Genomic DNA, 21481 nt, shown 5'->3' on the forward strand with positions numbered 1-21481 from the left:
GTGCTGTCTACTATTATAAATTTGCATAAAACTATAAGAAATGGGAATAGAAAATGAAGTTTTGCCTTTTTTTTTTCCTTTAATTTTTCGTTGGGTCTATTAATACTTAAATAGATTCAACTGTCGAGAATAATTTATTGGGTCAATTTTTGTCACATTTTTTCAGTCTTCTGCATATATATCAGATAATGTGTTATCATCCTACTTACTGTGTTAGTTATAGCTAGCCACTAAAAGTCACATGAGATTAGTAAATCATGCATCACTTATCAGATTATATATCGTCAGTATTATTGGGATTGATTTGTTTTTCAAGTCAAGATGTCAACCTGGCCATTTCTCTCAAAGTTTCGGATGTCGAAGCAATGGGAATTAGTGTAGTTTTACCATATGCTTCTCTGGCTAAACATAGTCACATGGTAAAAAAGAGGATTTTAGTCAATGACGTTGATTATTATTTTTTTCTTTCAATTTTCTCTTGACTTTAACCCCTGAAGCCTAGCTTTATCTAAACCACGTTTCGTTGGTCAAAGCAACACAGTTTCCGCACTAATTCCTGTAGGTGTTTTCTACCCATATCGTATTGAAGCTGATAAAAATATTATCGCTACACTATCTAAATAAACAGAATTCAGCAACACCTACACGTCACAGAAACTCTAACAGTAGCTACTATTCAGCCTCAAAATAAAATGTTAAGTTCAAGAGAAGGGATAAAATACATTTGGATAGTTTCCATTTCTGTATATGATTCCTAGATTATTTGAATAACCCAACTGGATGTTAAACGTTCAGATATTTCTTCATAGTTTTATGCCTGTGTAGTCTTCCTCTATTCTGTCAGTGTCTTTGGTGTCAAAACTAAACGTTAGCTCGCATTTTTCTGACGACCTGCAAGTATAATTACATTCAGACGATCATACAAAATGTGTTTTCTCTTTATTGTCATAATTTCAATGAAACATATGTCAAGCAATTGAAAAAAGGATTATATCCTCTGATTTTTATTTTATTTTATTTTATTTTTTTGCCTAAGCTGGAATATGTAGACATTTTACAACTACTATAATAAATCTTCTTTGTTAACTTTTCTGCACTGTTTGCCGATGATGTAACTAAATTTACTTTGCTAGATATATTAAATACTTACTCTTTTTGACCGAATCTTTTGCTATCCTCTAGAGTTTCAGGAAGATCCTTTTTGTTAGTTTCTGGTAACCAAAGTGACAGAATCCCAGCAACGACCGACATCGTGCCGAACACGACCAGAGGTACTGCACGTCCTAGGTCACCGTCAATCACCTTGTTCTACGAAAAGGTGGTCATTTATTAGATTCTCTTGTTAGAATTACATATTTGCTGGAAAAAACCCGTACAACCTTGCATTGTGTAATACACAGATTATAAAGGATTTCAAAAGTAGTCGTTAATACACTGAACTTGTGATATTCTCAAATTAATATAATATTATATGCATCTTTTGTAACGCTGATATTTCATGTGATGCACTTGTACTATGTTATTCCTTATATCAACACATTATTCTGTGTTTACTTCAATGATCCAAAGAAACAAGTAATCATGAATGCCAGGAGTGTTCTTACGGTACCGGTAACATCATCAAACTGATTGTGAACAATATAAAAAATTATCAATTAACAACGCTACTGTTTGATAATTGATAATTTGATTAACAATCTAGTTAATTTCCATCCCATTAGTATTTTAAAAACAAATAAAAAAACTTATACCACAATCGGTAAGTTTAATCAATATTTACAGATGTGTTAGTATAGAAATAGGTGATATCATAGTTAATCGGTACTTCATGATACCGTTTTTAATAGGAAGATACTTATCTCAATACATACCAGGTCGGCAATGTACGGTGCAATCATGCCTCCTATACGAGCACACGAGGAGCTGGCGCCCATGCCAGCAGTTCTGACAACTGTAGGATATAACTCAGCTGACCACACATATATCACTGCGAAGGCGGCGGTCACACCAACCTTGCCCAACATAGCCAGGGTAACCGTTATTGGCTGGAGACCTATAATGGTGAGTGATGAAGACATTTTTTTCACTTAGATACAGTCCACTGACATCTTTCTGGGAACTCTTATATGATAACATTTTATTCTTCTGTTACAGTAATGATCAATATAAATGTATTTGTAGGGTCTGATTACATTATTGCTAATAATGGAATTCGTAAATACTGTCAATAATCAGGTGCTGGATGTTTAACAATATAAATCCAAACCAATCTCATGAAAACAGTACTTGAATGATATATCCATCTTGATAAAGAATCAGGATCAGCTACATATTAATTGGCGTACAATACACTTTTTCGAAGACGAACGCCATTTGCTGCATCTACTTGCCTTGATAAACATTTTGGGATTTGTACATTGTATTTTCCCTTATAATAACCATAAACAAAGCTAACTTACTTTGATCGGCGAATATCATAGGGAAAAGGGTAATAATACACGCCACACCACCAACAATCATGCAGGAAGCATGTAAAAGTCGTCTACCAACCCGGTCAAGGAGCAAAAGGCATAGCGTATAGGCGGGAAACTCGACCAGACCGGACAACAGGAAGTTCAAGTAGAAGTCGCCTCCGAGCTTTCTGGTATTTAAAGAGAGCCCATAGTAAACCAAGCTCACCACAGCCCTTGAACAGATCACAATAAAAATGATCAGTAAATTTTGTTATCCTTTTGTTTACCATTACTTACAAATTGATCATTGATAATCAGCTGAGTCGTACAAACAATTTATGTCTATATTTTTATTCTGCCAAATTTGCCACAGTGATATTATCTGATATACTGGAACCAAGTACCTGCTTATACAAATATAAAGACCATAGAAAATTTATAACGAACATAAAAACTACCAATTGAGGAATATGATAAATGTCCTGATGAGGAGGACACGTGACGTAAACAGGTGCCAGAGACGACCAGCTTCCGCTTCGTCAATAGAGTCGGCTGTCGGGATATTCTCTGGGATTGTCACCTTGTTGACTTTAGCCGCCTTCTTGATGATCTTGTTGGCCTCATCGATTTTACCCTGACTGATCAACCATCTTGGTGACTCGGGAATAAGCCTAAACAAAATACACAAACAAGATGAAAATGCTTCAGATTTTACCTTCGACACAGTCAAACAGGAAACAAACGAAAAACGACATTTGTACAAGTTACAGTAGTTTCCTCCCCAAAACGTAAGAATAGTTTCAACAATTAATCAAAAGAATAATGAAGAGGATAACGTGCTTAATAATCAATCTTCATATTTAATTGCGTGTTTTGTAATACATGACATCGATGAATTAACTATAAAGTTCCATCCGTTGAAGTTATGAGTTGCACTCCAATAGGCTTTCACATGTACAGAATCCAGCATTGATGCATTAGTGTTATTGAAATGGTTCATCATTCCGTAGATTTGATTTACAAAATATTCTTGTCATTAACTACAATTTGCTTTTTTCATTTGTTGTTCACATATTTGTGATCAACATCAACAGTTGATCAATCTCAATTTTTAAAGAAAATAGAAATATGAATAAATGTTTTGCGAAAGACTAAATTAGTGTCAGTCGGCAGTATATGTAAAGCATGAAACAAAATAACAGATGGAAAATGAATCAAGAACATTAAGACAAAAGAATGATGTTATCAATCTGAAATGTCGGCCAGTTGCATAAAAAATCAAGTATGAGATTTATTTCCTTAAACATTACTTTTACTCAATAAGTGTTTGCTCCAGTTACACTTACCACCAGTACAAAAGGAAAAAAGCAATTGGTGCTGAACACGCAATCTCGGTATATTTCCATTGCCTGAAGGCATAGCCCAACCCTCCTAGGATGACTAGTCCTGAGGCGAAGAAATATTCAGTGACAATACCGGCCCACACACGTTTGGAGGGACCAACCATCTCCATACCTAAAAGGTATATATTCAGTAATTTCAGTATTTCAACTCAGAGCATGTAAATAAGATAAAAAGAGGCCTTCCAATGTGAAAAATATAAACCACATACATTTTAACCTTTTTTTTATCAACATTTCAAAATTTTGTTAAGTGAAGCTATATATAAATAAAAGGAAATTTTCAATCTACAATCATATTGATTAACGCTGGGAATCAGTATACAATATTGTTTACATACTAATGACAAAGGCAGTCATAAACATTCCAGCACAGGACGCTCCTACCAAACAACGTAGTACACAGAATGTGACGAAATCCGGTGCCCATGCTACACCTAAGGTCGTTCCCAGCAACAACCAAAATGAAATATACAAAGTCTTCTTTCGTCCGATTCTGTAGGCAAAAAAAAAATGATAATAATCGCATGACCTTGTAATTTGATTTTATGAATTCATTTAGCTAGAGTCATGTTCATGAACGGAAATTACGTATGAAAACTTTGAACAACTGGGCCAATGTATCGATTTGAATGAAAATTATCAAGGTACTATAACATCGTATAAGACCAAGCTTAGCTGCATCTTTGTAATAACGCAAATACAATTAAATCAGAATCAATCAATTAATTCTTTAGGTACGTATTAATGAATCAGTTAATCATTATTAGCGCATCACAAGCTCAATAATAAGGAAAAGCAAAGTAAAAACCTTTTCTTGTTTCATTCATCCCACGCGATTACTGTCAGAACGTAAGTATACAGAGCCTGACTGTTTTATTTATGATAATTTAGAAACATATCTATATTCATATATATCCCAGTTTTTAACCTTTGTGCATGTAAGTAATGCCAACAATACCGTAAGAACATGTTTGGCTATGTAAATATCAAGCATCCCTTGTGTTTTTTATGTTCAGAGGGAAGAATGAGTTGTTTTCGATGGAGAGCAAAAGATGGTGCCAGTTTATCAAACACAATATATAGCATTTTGGTTTTCCATTGTGGTATATTTGCTTGGCTTCCGATCTATAAACTGTACTTACATAAATCTTGTTATTTTGTGAAGTTCTACTTTCAGCAATACGGGGATGTCGTTGAAAGGTACAGAAAAAAGATAATATGATGTAATGTGTATAAAATCAACAAAAATGTCTATAAAACCAAGTTAAGATAAAGACTGAATCAACATATCCTGTGAAGTGTGTATTTTCAAAATAGTAAATGAGAGGGCCTTGAATACGCGATTGTGTATTAACGCGAATATATATCATACGCGAAATATAAATGACTTACACTCAGTGCTTTGATCCCATATATACACGGTGTATTACGATATATTCGGACGATAACCTACCTAAAACATAGGGTAATGGGAGATGTGTGTACCGAATACAGCTGATTACCTTCTTTATACTTTCACTGGCATTATTTTAAATATAAGATAAAGATGACGAGTTTAATGTTCTTAAAATACTTATTTTATCGTCACTCACACGTTTATAATTTAAAAACATGATACTATACTGAGTTACTGTTTATTCTTAGTATAGTGTTTGGGTTGATTAGAATCCAATCCTTACAAAAGACCTGATTGAATTCTACTTTTCCCTTCAAAGTGTCTCCTAAGAATGGACGACTTTGGGGATTTTTATTGTAATCTTGATCTACAGTCATGGATATACATTACGTGCTCAATAGGAGAAAAGGTTATCCGCTGAAGGAGAAGATTTTCAAAGATCAACACGATAGCGTCACTGCCTAATTTTATGTCATATGTACATCACATCAACTGCTTAAAGCCCCAATATACGTAACATTCACCAAAAATTTAGTGTATAATCACACATAATTATTCAGATATTCTATAAGATGTAGTTAAAATTAAGTTATTCAAACAATAGTTACCATGACTTTGTGCATAAAGTATTGATATATGAGCAGTTGAAACTCGCTATTTGTAAACACACCTCCATTTAAAACACGACGCCATCGAAATTACGATTGTTGCCGAACCACGTCGGAAAGTTCATGACCTGATCTCGCGAGAGTTGGGGTATCTACTTATAGAGGAAGCACATGCAGATATGTCTACGGTAAGTTTTTGTTTACAAACATTGTGTGCGAAGTCTTGTCGTAGACTTGAGGTATTCCTGTGATAAACATTCAGTTTTTGGGAAATTATTAAAAGGAATAATTGGTTTAGAAACGATACGACGCACAATTATAACGTAAGAATTCAGAACTGGCCTGATGTATGATTGGAAAAAAAGGAGTACTCTTCGGACCACGTCGTCTTTTCTTAGCTGTGTCTGCCGTGTTAACACACGCGGAATATGCGCATGCGCAATGTCATCGCTACGAGCGGTAATGTATGAATGATTGTGGGTCCCATATTGTTTATTTTCCGATTGTTTTAATTTTTATTTAAATTGAAAACAGTCAGCTTTATTTTCTTTAATTAAAGGAAAGTATTTGTTTTGCTACATATATTACGGGGAAAATAAGATAAAGTTTGTTTTTTATAGTAATTTTTACGTATGTTGGGGCTTTAAGTGATAATATCGTAAAAACAAAACTATTAATTACATCAAGCTGACATGACAGTAAAATGTAAAACTATCATTCTATGCGACCGGACGGATTCCGTTTTCCTTAAAATTATCATTTCAAAGCAAATATTTACATGTATATGTAATGTAAATGTGGTGTTACGGAGTATCTATTCAATTAATTTACAATGAGCTCAGTGATTCCTTCGCTCTACTGACCCCATTTTAAGGTTGGTAAGCAATTTCTGCATTTAAAGTAGCCTTTCAAGAGCGAGCCATATTTTGTATCCAATTTGAAAATGAAAAAGAATAAGTCCGACAATCTGATATCTACCGAGATTATAAAGTTTTGATTGATGAAAGCTTGACAAGCCATACCAGAATCAAACTTATGGTGTAGATTGATCCTGACGTTGTTCCCGCGAGAATAAACCATTACAACCATTACCTTGACGTGATTAAGGCGACATCGGAGGACACTAAATAAAGACCTCAAGAGAAGGTGTGAAATATACTTATATATCCACCAAATGTTTCATTATTTAACGTAAGTTGCCGAATTCGTCTCTCACAGTATGCATGTTTACTTACATATCTGACAGTGATCCAAATCCGATAGCCCCTACAAACACACCACCGAAGAAAATCGTCTGAGCGTGTGATGTCTTAAACTTGTCTTCACAAACGATGTCATGCTAGAAACATCCAAAAATCTTACACAAACCGTCTTTTTGTCATTTTTGAAAGTGATAGATTATAACAATTAATTGAAATAAATCATTAAATTTTCATGACGCAATTTTGACGCATGGCATGCCCGTTACGTAAATAGCACTTGTCAAACATCGTCGAAATAAAAAACAACCTGCTGACTCTCACAAACCACCGCTAATATCTTTTGCAACAACCTTTTTAAATAATCAGGAAATAGATACTTTCATAAAGTCAGCACAAAGACTGCACATTTTAATTAAATTCAGACAATTTGAAATCTGTGAAAATAAACGTCAATATTGGAGTCCTGCCGTATCAAAATAGACAGAAGATAGACTTTCTCAGAAATCGACAACAAAGTCCATAATATCTCCCTTCACGAAATGTCAGTAGGTCATTCATACTTAAAGTTACATATATATATGAGATATTACTTCTTTGAAAAGATTGGGGTTTTTTTTAGAATGTGGTAAAATCTGCATTATTAAAATTGTTTCGCCAAATACTGAACTTATCATAACCCCGCATTATTTACATTGTTGTCTTGTACCAGAGAGGATTGCGTTGATTTCTACGCTCATCATAACTCATTTTTGTATGTCAACGACTGCTACAACATCGATTATCCTAGAAACATTACTTACCTCAGAGGTGAAGGTGTTGATGAAGACGCTCTTATCGTAGACCCAAGATGAACAGGCCTTCAGGTCGGTAGAGTTGTCGTCGCCGTCATACGAACGGTCATACAAGTTACACTGGACATATTTGAGAGTTTCGTCCGTCGATGTTGGTACATGTCGGTTGACCAAGTCTTCGTGATAGGAGCTTTGGATAGCGTATGTATCGTTAGGGTATCCTGGTATAGCACATCTGTAGATAAGATAACACCGACGGTAGCAACAAACAACAATTCACTAGTACAAAAATAGCACTTATCATCAGGGATGATTATTTAGATCTAAATGTAAACATCTTAGTTTGTAATTATTATATGGTTTCTATGAAGAAGGTAATACATGTTTAACACCAGTAATTAACCATAGACTGCACTGTATCCGGACCATTAAGCAATAATTTCACATCATTTTAGAATAGATACCCCATTGTTAATTGAAATATGTGAGTTATGCCAACACTGGTTGAAAAAAAAAAATAAATTTCAAAATTCAAAAATTTTGACTAAATACAAACCCAAAATCAATAAAACTAAGGTAAAATATTAAGGAAAGACATATTTACAAGGAAACTCCTGAACAAAGTACATGGTTGATAAGGCCACGTGTTCGGAAAGAGTGAGCGAGTTCTGCTTCATCGGCGAGACCAGCCATGTAAACCTTGGTCAATACAAGTAATGTCATGTTCTCAAATGAGAACAAGGCATACAATAACAAACAGGCAAACCTAACGAGTATCAAACACGTCCAGCTTCATATCGAACAGAGAAATAGATTATTTCTCAATGGGATTATTAGAATGACCGTAAATCATCCTCATAATTTTCATCAATCTTTTGAAACTATGTGTTTTCGGACGTAAATTGACGGCTTGTCAGATAGTGATAATTGGAACAGTGTATTGAATATCGAAAGTGAACGGTCACAGACAAAAATAAGGCATATAATTATATTATATTAACTTAAAGGCACAGTCCCACTTCGCTATAGAAATTTTTCATATTTTATTGACTGGAAATGTTGTTGTATACTAATAGATAATCTATAAATTAAGACTTGTATAAAGTTTTGAACTTGAAATTGAAAGGGTACCGGAGATTTCGATGCCGGAATTAGTCTCATTAATCAACACCAGTATGAATATTGATGAGGAAAAGTCACGTGATACGTTCAGCGCGGTCAGAACCAAAACATAAATGGAGGAAGAGGTGAGTAGTACGTCCATGTGACATCGCGTAAAAAGATTTTACCGATAAATGCAATCAATACTCTATATATCATGTATGGAAATCATCTTACGTATGTATTGGTCACATCTTTCAATGCTTAAATATGACACATAAACGTACAGATTACGAGAAAAACTACGATTAATTGCAAATGGGGGCTACGATACGGTAACGAGCATATAGAACATCGCGAAATGGATCTATCTTAAGCGAATATTCGACGATAAGAATATTTATAAATAAGATTTTAGAGTGGGTAGAGTGGGTCAGTTGTTAGGTGATTTCTCTTAATTCGTTTTCCAATAACATATACACCTGAATGACCCTACCTGTCGAAAGGACGTACAATAATAATACAAGCCAAAATTGGTACTGGTTTAATCTTAATCAGTATACTGATGCATTAACCGATTTAATTTTTCATTCACAGGACTTCAACGCGCGAATACTGGATAATGCGGTGTTGCGCCTTGCCTAGCTGTACAGGCAGGATGTGTTGGCCATTGTTAGCTGTTGTATGTGGGCCATTCGGGACAAGTATCCTGATCAGTATGGCCAATATGCTGTCTTTATCCCATCAAAGATACAGTGAAGTTCATATGGACTGATTGGGCCTACATGAGTGTTTACTGTGACAGGGATTTATCTAGCTGTTTTGTTTTACTACCCTTTTATATATATAACTACTTTTTTTGAGCCAGTTTCCAAGCGAGGGGTCGATTTTTTAAAATCTGGAGTTGCTTGCCTTGTGTATTTTTAATGACCGTGGACCTCGGATTTGTCAACCGGCACATAAACTTGAATTCTGCTGATATTTCGTTTAAATAACGTCAGTCATGAGTGCTAAAACAAAAATCAATGTTTAAAAAATAATATCCTGGCCTCGAGTGCCTGTGGTCATTTCTACACTTTATCAAGGCAAAAAACCTCAATAGGACAAAAATAGGAATTTACGAATGATGTTTTTTTATATTCTTAGTTTAATGGGGGTGATTTTCTCTCTCAATGCGACATTATCAATCAACATGTCTAAAGAGAATGAATAAATGTAAATAAAATTCAAAAGTTTACACTTTTTAAAGGGGAAATGTACCCTTTACTGGTAGTAAAAACAGCCTTGATAAATCCCTGTATGAGTTAGAATATCTTGTTTCTGCAAAATCATATTTGTCGTAAAATAAAGTTTCGACATGTGTCTTCTTTGTATACATGATTGTAAAGTGAGTAGTCATTGGTTACATGTCATCAAACTCCTGACAATTTCCTCAATTTTTCATTCATATGAGAAAACATGCTTAAAGAGAATAAATAAATGTAAATAAAATTCAAAAGTATTTGATTTCTTTATAAATATAACAAGATAATTTGAAGTATTACAGTCCCCCATCGGACGTACTTTGATGGAGGTCAAAGGTGGAAGTCAAGTTCCCAGTGACCTACTTTTGGTATGCGACATAACTGTCTCACCATGGTGCACCCATATGCCAATTTTGAAGTTTCAGTATAATGACCATAGTCATAATTTGCTACATGTTAATGAACAGTAACTCAGTTATATCACTATTTTAAATTTATTTTTATTCCTGCACATAGAACCACTTACTCATTTACACTTTGATTATACTTTCATTCCTAGTCATTAACGTCATACCACCCTCAGCCCCTCACCCCACTGTCACCAAACATCATCATCATCAATCATCATATTCATCGTTAATATCAACTAAAATCATGCATAATCATCATTATCATTGTCACAACATTTTCATTAAACAACAGCACATCAATAACCACCACCATTACAGTGTAGCATCATGATCATTATCAACAACCATTGCAAATCACCGGAAAATCAGCGATCACAACATATCAGTCGTCAGCAACCTTATCATCGCATGTTATTGTCACCATCATCATCATTAGCAAACAAATCATCTTCATCAAAAACACATAATCATCATTAAAGTGAATGTTAGAGTCAAGGTCACTATCTAAAGAAATCAGTTACGATACACAGTTCAACTTGTAAAGCGAGATTGCTTTGAAGCTACCAGCTCTCTTGTTGGTGGAGGTTCAGTTGGGGCAAAATGAGCTGACAAGCGCCTTGGGTCAGTTGCCGCGAGAACAATTTTGCCCTTCATCCCTACCCTGTCTTCAATTCTTCTAATGAAAATGTTGGATAGGAGATCCTTGATATAATAGTAGGTTTTCTTCTACAGCACTCCATCTTTACAATTTCTTATTGTATATTCTATGGTATCTGGAATACAAAATACAAATAGAACTGTATGCAAATGGCTAACTAATACCCCCCTCCCCCGCTCCAAGTTATTTGCAAAATTTTTGTTGTGACCTGGTTACCATGGCAACCAATTTCTTTGGGGAAAAAACATAGCACTCACATAAACACATGATTCCCAACAGAAGAGTGAAGTTGCATTGAAATTGGTATAAAAACTTTAGGGTACAAAATCAATACTGGTCACTATTTATAGGTTTTCCAGTTTACAGACTTACAGACAATTGATTCCCACAAACGGTCTTTTAGCAACCATAATTTATATATTGCTAACATAAATTCTACAGCAATCGACAACTAGATTTAGAGTAACTTGGTTACCAATTTTACAATAGGCATTTAAATTTCATTTGCTTTATTCTACCACAAAATCTCATTCCTTTTCATATAAATATGTAGCATACCTTACTGAGCCATCTTTGTTATAAAGGTCAGGCCGAACGATGTGGGCATAGCAGTCAATTGCTGCCAAGAGATTCCTTGCTCTGTATACAGGAGGAATATATGCAAATCTCTTGGCAGCAAACAAAATAGTCTGTATCTATTTATACATGAAACTACCTCTCAAGCAAATAATCTTAGAAATATACACGAGTCCCATGGGTCTTAATAATCATATGCCACATTTGGCCAGTCTGACCTCGAAAGTAGACAAGTCTTTCATTTGAGTAAACTTGTTTGTGCTTTATCCCAGCATGCTACACGCACTATATCAATACATGTATCCTAGACCTTCAGGTTATTGGAAAGAAGTTGTCTTAAGATTTTGTTTGAAGTTTTGACCCATGACCTTGAAAGAATGTCAAGGTTTTTCAATTGAACAAAGTTTGCATTTTTTTATCCCAGCATGATATAGTACTAGTATAGCTGCATTGGAAAAAATGAACTAAGATACATGTACTACATGGAAACTCTTTTCCATTTACAACCACAAAGCGTATCACATCATGCATTATGTTTCTTCAGCAATATTATGAACATGTACAAAACATGTCACCTAAAATGACTCAAAAATATTTAATTATTATAAAGCTGACTATAAGCCATTAATATTTACTCACAGCTGCTCCCATTTGGAGATGTGCATCTGTGACCACTTCTGACACATTGATATTTTTGTTCTGTAATTCCTACATTCCCTTCAAAAATCCTTTTTTTCATATTGGTGCTCGTCCTCGATGTTTTTCTCTTGTCTAGAATGGTTACAGATACAATTTTCTTGGAGTTGTTATCCATGAAGGTGTATGTACAGTATTGTGCACAGTGACCTGGCGAATCCATTCGACCATCTCCTAAAAGAAGTACAAGGTTAACATATTGAAATATTAAAATATGTCTTTGTTGAAACATAATACATCTCTCCTGTACAGATTTATATCTGTGTGTGTATAGTTCTGATGAAATCACTTTATATAACTGCTAACAGCTAAATTTATTTTTAAATGAAAAATTAATACATTTGCAAACAAATATTACTTCATAAATATCTACACATTAAAAGTGTACTGGACCTTTTGCTTGTTCTGCTTCTGTTGACCTCTCTGATCTTAAACAATTTTGGTAGCCCTTCACCCAGCATGAATTAAAAAAAACGGAAATGGAACAACGTAACCCAAACCAATGCAGTAACTCACTTGCACTTTGAACAGATGAATTAAATATACTAATTGAAAGAAAAAATACTTGAAACTATTAATTCAATATCTTCTAACTGCTCTAAAACGCATTCCTGATGGCTAGACCAATAATCTTCTATTGATGGTACAAGATAGGTTGTCTGTATCCTGTTGAAACTGGATTTGGAAGGGAAATGTAACTTTGTGAAGTTGGCAAATAACTGCATTTTATGAAGTTATTTCCTGATAACAGAATGGCGAAGGTGATCAGCAAGTCTCCACTATGGAATCTTCCATTTGTATTTAACATTAGAATTTCCACATACCTGAAATTGAATGTTGTTTTCATCATAAGAAATATACATAAATTACATTGTAATACCAAGTCAATAATGACATCTTTCAGGCCCCGATATCTAAAAACTTCTTACATACAATCTCATTCTTATCAGAAGTGATGTTATGATGGTGAAATCATTTTTCATTGGAAGCTATCAAATTTAAAAATAATAACATATTAAGAAGTTTAGAGATCCCAGGGCCTGGATATTATTTGATAAATAAAATGTATGATCACTTTGTAGGGCCTGGATATTATGCCACAAGTTTCTAACTGAAAATACATACAGTGTATACAGTAATACAATATCAGTTGACAGTCATAATTTCCTGATGTTTGTGTGCATTTCATCAAAATAAATTAATAATAGCTAATAAGAAATCTATATGTCATGTATGCTTATCTGTTAAATACACACCCAGGTCAAATATACTGCAGATCCTACTTTATCCAATTTCATTTGTATCCCCAATTTACATCCTTTCACCACACAGTTTCCATCTACTTTCAAGTTTGCAAGGTGTTTCAGTTGATGGATGAATACCACGGCACAACTATCATCCAATAATGTTCCCACATCATCTGCAGTTGACATTTTGCAGATTCCTGGAACAATGACTTTCTTATCGACATCATCATCACTCTCACTTTCACTGTCATCATCATCTTCCTCCCCAAATGCAATGTCTGCTCTTGCTCTGTCCTCCACTTGTTCAATTTCTCCCCCTCTGTAAAATGGTTGATGTATAAATTCACTTGTTACAAATGACAGGAAGACTTTCAAGAGAAAATATGCAATTAGGAAAAACTTTGTCATTGACACTGGTTTCAATTGAATGGATTTTATATTGAAGGATGTATTAAAACTTAAGTGTTTATCTCTTGTGGTGCAAAGGAGATGACCATGTAAAAGACAGATAGAAAACAAAACTAAATATAACTAAATAATTTTACTAAACATAGCAACAAGGGGCCCAGAATATGTTCAGAATGTAAAAACAAGGTTTCTCTTTTTTAAATTTTGTTATGCACCATCAGGGGAACATACTGGTCAATTATGATAATTCTAGACCTTCCAGTATTTTAGAATAAGTTGTTTTTCAGGTTTTAACACATTTGACCCATTTGACCTTGTATATAGGTCAAGGTCATTTCTTTTGGAAACCTTTGTTAGGCTTGATCCAAGGAACCTTCCAGCCAAATATGGTAAACCTAGGCCTTTCGTTATTTCAGAGGAAGATTTTTAAAGGAAAAGTTGATGGACGCAAGATGATGGAGGGATGGACGGACAGACAACGTTGGCCCTTCGTGCCAGTGGAGATAAAATTAATTTTTTACATTGTGTACTTTGGGATATTTTCAATAGCTCTTTGTTATAGTTACTTATTGTGAACGTGAATTGTACTTGATCTTGTAATGCTTCATCTATACCAAATTGATTTATGGTGTGACAGAAATTTATTGATGGGTATTTACATCATAAATAATAATTAAAAGATATGAAATGAATTGTTAATTACCCTAGTTTTATATGGAAAGTGGGGTCATCTTCTTGATTGTCTTCAACCAATTCTTCAGTCACATCAATGCTGAAATACAACCATAAAAAATAGAAACATATATACGAAACAGCTTTGATGACGTCAAAAGGTTATATAATTTTCTGTGGTTGAGCAGTCTAAGGTACTGGAATAGATTGCTCTCATCCAAAAGCTTCGCTCCATGCTTTTTTTTTTTTTTTTTTTTTCAAAATGAGTCCCTTTTTATTTTCCTTTCAAACAGGTTTAAAAGTATAGTGCAATAATAATGTAATATATTCCAGGCCCCAGCATAAAAAAAAAATAAAATAACCAAGGACCATGTAGGAAAATAGCCTTTGACTAAACATTTAATCTCTAAATAAAGTCAACTATTATCATGACAAGATCATCAATGTAACTTTGAAAAAATATGATCAAGAAAAGATAAAGACACAGTGCGATTCTGTAAAACCTCCTACACTTTAAATATAACTGATGGATAGTATATCAACTGTTCAAATGAAGAGAAAAGCTAAGGCTTTGCGTACAATTTAATGCGAGAATACAGTAATTTTACTTGAAAGGATCCATGAAAGATGTTGACATTTGTTTCCTGACAGGTACTCTCTTTCCTCTGTTACAAAATAAACATGCGCAAATGTTAAAACATTGATACTCAAGGCTTTAAGATTTTACATAAATCCAAACTCAGGTTAAGGTTTTATTTCATTGTTGCTTTACTGCCCATCGATAGCCTAAAAGTTTGAGTAATTAAAGAATGTGTAAGTTTTAGATGTTGGAAACATTTATTTATTTACTTTTTTCTTTATTCTAAGGAAGTTTTGTTGTTTTACAACCTATGGACAGCAAGGGTCATATAAGGTGGAAACCAGAGTACCTGGAGAAAACCAACAACTTGTAGTCAGTACTACCTGGCAACTGCTTCACGTAAGCCTCGAACATATGACCCAGAGGTGAAAGGTATAGCAATTAATGGTAGTATGCCTGAACCATTTTGTCACACAATGCCCTAAATATTGGAGCAAGCCAGAGTATTTTTTAATACATGCAGATCTAGAATGCACAAGAAGTTTGCTTATATCACAAGTAAGTTTGCTTATATCCATAATGTGATATACTGTACTTACTAGGAAATGCTGGGATGGTCATATATTCCTTTACCAGAATCAAGTTCTCCGACACCAGATACCTCAGACGATGACGCTTTCACTCTGAATTCATAAATTACAACGTAAAGTGATTTGCAGACTGATCTGACTACTGTACATGGTCTGAGAGTGCACTTTCACGCTGCTTATTATACTGTATAGAATAAATCGATAGTGATAAGATTCCTGTTGTTTTTCGGTTGCAAAATTATAAGTTTATTGTACATGTACGATAAATATTATACAATACAAAATAATTATATATATAATATACTGTCACCAAAGGCTACCCATGAACATTTGTACACACAAAATAACCAGATATTGCCAAATCATAAATGAAAATGTACTCAAATACATATACTTCACTTTATGCATTAAACTTACTACTTTAATTAGCTTGAAACTATTGTGATGTTAATTAATAGACCTTTTTTATTCCTGGTCAAAAAAAAGTCAACAGGAGAAGAATCAAAATTAGGAAAAGAAATAATTTTGATTTTATGACTTTTATGCACACATGTATATATCTACATGTATAAATTTACCTCTCATCAGACTTTACTGAAGAATTTTCTGAAACCATTAGTTCTGCTGCCATGAATTCCTTGGTAATGGGTGTAGAGAACACTTTTGGTTGTGCACTCGTGTCTGTCATCCTGGGTTTGTCTGTGTAGAATCTATATGGAAAATATATACATTGTACATGCTTTATAACTTTATATTCTATAATTGATAATATTGACACTTTTAGATAAAGAGGGTCATTAATTATAATCCATATAACCTTTATCTATATATTTTAAAATACCTTGATGCGATCAATTTTGTTCACCTAGCTAATTCATCAAATCGTTCGACTGTTGAGTGTTCACAGTTTGTCAGTTCAGGCTAACTTTGATCACACCTGTATCTATATTATCTGTTGCATTAAAAATGATGCACATGCTTATAGGATAAATTTGCGCTGAAAAACGATACCAGATTTTGTTTCTGAATTGGAGACATCATAACAATGAGAAATTAAGGATATTTCAAGGTATTTTGATCAAGACTACATATTCCAAAACTTTGGTTATAATTTTCCCTCAAGGGGCCCCCGAAATTTTGATCGCCGTTAGCTGCATGCAGAACACCGTATTTGTCTGAGTTTCTTTAGCTGTCAGGTCATCATTTGTCACGAAAACCAACAAACATACTTTAATCACATGCACAAAATAACCAAACATACATATTCAAGCTTTAATTGTCCCGTATTTTTATATTTGTGGATTGAGTTCTTACCTGTCGAGCAAAATACCCGCTAGATCTACTTCGTAATTTGTTTTTAAATTCAGTTCGGTCTTCACAGCATTCCATCTTTCCGTATGCTCGCCAATATAAATCCTTGCCTTTGATATATCACGGTCTCGCGTCATCTTCCTTCTTTTCGCCTCTGAGTCCGTCAAAACACGTTTTCTTCCCCGCTTCCATCGCGCGCTTTCTGCCATGTTGGAAGACGGCATATTTGTTTACAGTTCTTTGCGCATGCGTCAGAGGGCAGGACTTCCCGCATAATTATGAATTAGCGCTGTGTCGTTTTTAATTCTTTTTTCAAACTATTTATTGCGTTAGATTGGTAGCAATTTACATTAAAATTGCGGTATTAAAGAATTAGTCATAATTTGCTACCCGAGAAAAATAGAAATTCATGATTTTTGTTTTGATATAAAATAATATCGGTCGAGAAGTGGGACTGTGCCTTTAAATTAGATTTTCGTATAAGGAACCGACATTTTTGGATTAGGCAAAAACAAACAGTCAACTAAACTACATATATATGTAAAAGTCAGCACTTCAATATCTTTTCTTTTCATATTCAAACGTGCTCCCGAGTTTTTAATTTATCCTATATTAAGATGCATTGTTCATGAAAGCTTTAGGAGAATTTTATTATCCAGTTGCGCAGAAAATGTTCTACGTGAGTGTGATGACCTTAAAAGCAAATTACAATTATAACTAATTATTATTTAATTCCTCATTTGGTATCAAACTATTTCCTTCATATTTATAGATAGGCGAGTTACTGACACAATTATCTGAGCTGATAAAAGTTTCATAGGAAAATAATCGGCCTTGTCAGCAAACTATTACAATCCAAACAAAAATTCATGTCGTCGGAAGTTAACGAGAAATGAGGCTGTATCATATCAGAAACTTAAGCATTTTTGTATAACTTTTAGGACACTCAGCAGAGTAATGACTTTGTAACTTAGTTTACAAGGTTTACATGACGGATGTCATCGATAAGCAAAAGACTCTTACTCTTCCGAAGCACCTTTTCTCATATTCCAGGTGTCTCCGTGTAAACCTTATTTTTGGTCATAATTTGTCCTATTTCTATTGAATTTGAACTTGGATTATGATATTGTTCACATGCTGGCTCTTTTTAATTGTTTCTATTGAATTAAAAAGAATTTGACCTGTTGTTTTAACTTAACAAATATTAAACAATTATCAAGTTACCTTGGCGTACACCAAACATAGGTTTATTATACAGATATTTTAGTTACTTATGTATTTTGTTAGAATCTCTGAATTAGTTGCAAACATTTTTATTACAACCATGTGTGAAATTGAAAAATTGTCTCGTAAAAAAAACATCCCATCACATTACTCGAGATTTGTTTAGCGGAATTTTGTAAAACGCATCATTCACTATATCAAAACCTTTAATCACTTGATTTTTTTAAATTATGGTTTTTATAAATTAAGGCAATGACGAGTACATCTAAAGAAGAGAGGGAAATGGCTATTGGCATACTCTATGACAACGCAACGTAACGCGAGATTGTAAAACGGTTTGGGCATAGTAAAAATATGCTCTGTCATTAATGCCAACTTTTTCAAGCCACCGATTCAACATCCCACCATCCAAGGAGCGGTCGACTACGGGTTACCATCTCTCGTGGAGACCGTCTCATACTGCTGCAGTATGTTCGATATTTTTTTTATTTTACCTGCAACCGTAAAAGAAAGGACTTTACTTCGCCATGTGTAACAGGCTGAAACGTCACTGCACGAGTGCGAAGACTTACACGAGATCCTTCTTTAGGCAATCGCCTTGACTGGGATCGGTGTCACTGACGATGGGTCTTACGGCGATAGAACAATATTTTGTTCACCACTTAGCAGAGATATTGCTTGATGTTCAATAATTGGTGGCAGCGACAAAGTCTATGTCGCAAGAACGCTTGGGAGATTGCTGTGTAACCCAGCGTAACAAATTTGGTGGACGTAGTATGATGAACTGGCGTGGGCATTGCATGAGGGGTGGGAAGCAATTCTAGCTTATACCATTCGGCAATATACAGACTCCATACGCCGCAGTTGTAATGATATTGTCCTATTCCATCTTAGAGACATGACCATGATATTTATTGTACATCAAAGATAATCACCGAACCTTTACGGGTTTTAGTAAGCGTTTAAACGTCCATCAGCAGTCTATCTACTGAATCTTTTGACCTCTCAATTACCATATTTCACTGAAACCGGACATGGCTGCCGCATAAATAAATAGTATCTATTCAGTTTTTCATTTGATACAAAGACTGACAAAACCAATTAATTTCATTTTTCATTATTAATTTTAGGATACAATTACTACATGATTGATTCACTTGACAAAGTTCCAACAAGCCTTGAATATACATATAGTTTTTTAAGTATAAAACTGTATTCGTGATAATATCTATTCTGAAATGCATTTAGCCCATATCATATCTTATCGCAAAAGTTTAACATGTATAGGTTTGTTGATCTTAAATTCGTAATATTTAAATTGCCATCAAAGCTGTGATTATACAATACATCGGCATTTGTCTAACAAGTGTTCGGTTACAAGCGTAATACATAATAAATCGAATTGATGAATATCATGAAATGATTGTTTAAGACCCTTAATCCGAAATTGGGGCTTTTCGAAATTGACAAAGAATTTTGTATGTATTACTGTACATTTCATATGTTTATCACTAGATAGAGTTTTTTCTCTGAATATTTTTAATCAAATATATTTGTAACAACTTAAAACAGTTGATTTAGAATTCAAGATGGGTCTGCAACATTAAAGTTTCTTACCTGTGATTTGGAGTGCCAAGTAGAAAAACGCTAATTAGCAAATGGAAATCAGCAATTACATATGTCAAGCACAGCAACAGAAAAACACCTTTTTGATAAAGTCCAAATTCTCCAATAGTGCCCAGAACTTGTTCGAATTTTGTCATTTTTAGATATATATATCGAAGAGGAAGAGAAGTCAGAAATCTGTGTCCAACATTAAGCATTGAAATAACATATATATATACTGGTCTTTGTATGTATGGACACGGGAGGTCACCTCGTAGGGCAGGCTTGATGTATGCACTAAAAGATTAATCTATTTAAAAGGAAAGCGTACAAATCATTTAACAACATAGGATGGTGTGTGGCATGGAAAAAGTGTCAAACATATATTTACTATTAAAAGTAACACCAATCTGTCAAATTAATAACACATTATATAGTATCAACAACAGAGGTTGTTTCATTCACAGTTAACAAACGGGTGGTTGGGGAATATGTAACCATGGAAAATACATGTGCTCACCGCAATATACCCCTTGGATATGGAGATATCCTCTTTTGCTCAACCTGTTGAGCGTTTGACAAGTAAGCCCGAAGTCCAGAATTCGACTCTTAGTTAAGGTATTGAAATATATCATGAATAAGTAACATTAAGGCCGTTGAATAGACGGGACAGTATTATACCAATGACTTAACGACATTTAATAACACCAACCACAATATTATTGTTCTAGTTAACTAGTTTATTGGCCACTTGACAGACTCATTAGCAGAGAGTAGCGGCTTTGACTTATATAACATTAAAAAGGAACATCTAACAATATATCGTGTTTTAACGTTTTTATTAATTTTATGGAAACTGCAGCTGTCTGCAGATTTATATTCTACTGATGTCTTTTATTTGCATTGTACGAATGGTATACATTCGGTTAGATTTAGTCATCTTTCTACATTTAAAAATCCGCATGTATGCATCATCATTTTGTCACGGGCAGTCCAACGCGGTGTTCAGACTGGTACGCAAACACACCAGGACATAATTGTTGTGCTGTATGCTATTATATATTTGCATAATATTGTAGTTTTTTCATTAATGTTTTTTTCATTGGTGGTTTGTACAGTCGAATTTCGACGGACGTATTATGGAGCAACATCAGCGTCCCTCCAGTGGGCGTCCGTCTGTCTGTCTTTGTTTATTGTGAGGTCTACAGCTCCTTAAAGTAATATGATATTGTACTATTGTCTGCAATGAATGCTGTTGTTGGGTCTACTAATACTTATATAGATTTAACTGGTGATAATAATTTCC

General features: G+C 34.2%; 1 protein-coding gene across 1 annotated transcript; it reads right to left on the reverse strand.

The window, feature by feature from the left end:
* Nucleotides 1–803: 803 nt before the first annotated feature.
* On the reverse strand, nucleotides 804–20333 carry LOC132552736 (organic cation transporter protein-like). The gene is made up of 10 exons (XM_060216929.1): nucleotides 20188–20333; nucleotides 7863–8088; nucleotides 7096–7199; nucleotides 4195–4349; nucleotides 3800–3968; nucleotides 2912–3124; nucleotides 2460–2686; nucleotides 1872–2053; nucleotides 1151–1308; nucleotides 804–891 (listed from the first exon to the last, which is right to left on the reverse strand). The coding sequence occupies exons 1-10, from the start codon at nucleotides 20331–20333 to the stop codon at nucleotides 804–806; spliced, it is 1668 nt and encodes a 555-aa protein (XP_060072912.1).
* Between the last annotated feature and the right edge of the window lie 1148 nt (nucleotides 20334–21481).

This window comes from Ylistrum balloti, unplaced genomic scaffold (assembly GCF_031769215.1).
Source record: "Ylistrum balloti isolate Yb309-2 unplaced genomic scaffold, AGI_CSIRO_Ybal_v1 Utg370274, whole genome shotgun sequence".
Lineage (NCBI taxonomy): Eukaryota > Metazoa > Mollusca > Bivalvia > Pectinida > Pectinidae > Ylistrum > Ylistrum balloti.

Bases quoted from the DNA above. Each gene is read 5' to 3' on its own strand.
- LOC132552736 (XM_060216929.1), bottom strand. From the start codon at position 20,333: ATGACAAAATTCGAACAAGTTCTGGGCACTATTGGAGAATTTGGACTT. The intron at 2,687-2,911 runs GTAGTTTTTATG...GATCTGTTCAAG, and splicing joins TTTATCATATTCCTCAATTG to GGCTGTGGTGAGCTTGGTTT. The intron at 892-1,150 runs GTAAGTATTTAA...TTATACTTGCAG, and splicing joins AAAAGATTCGGTCAAAAAGA to GTCGTCAGAAAAATGCGAGC.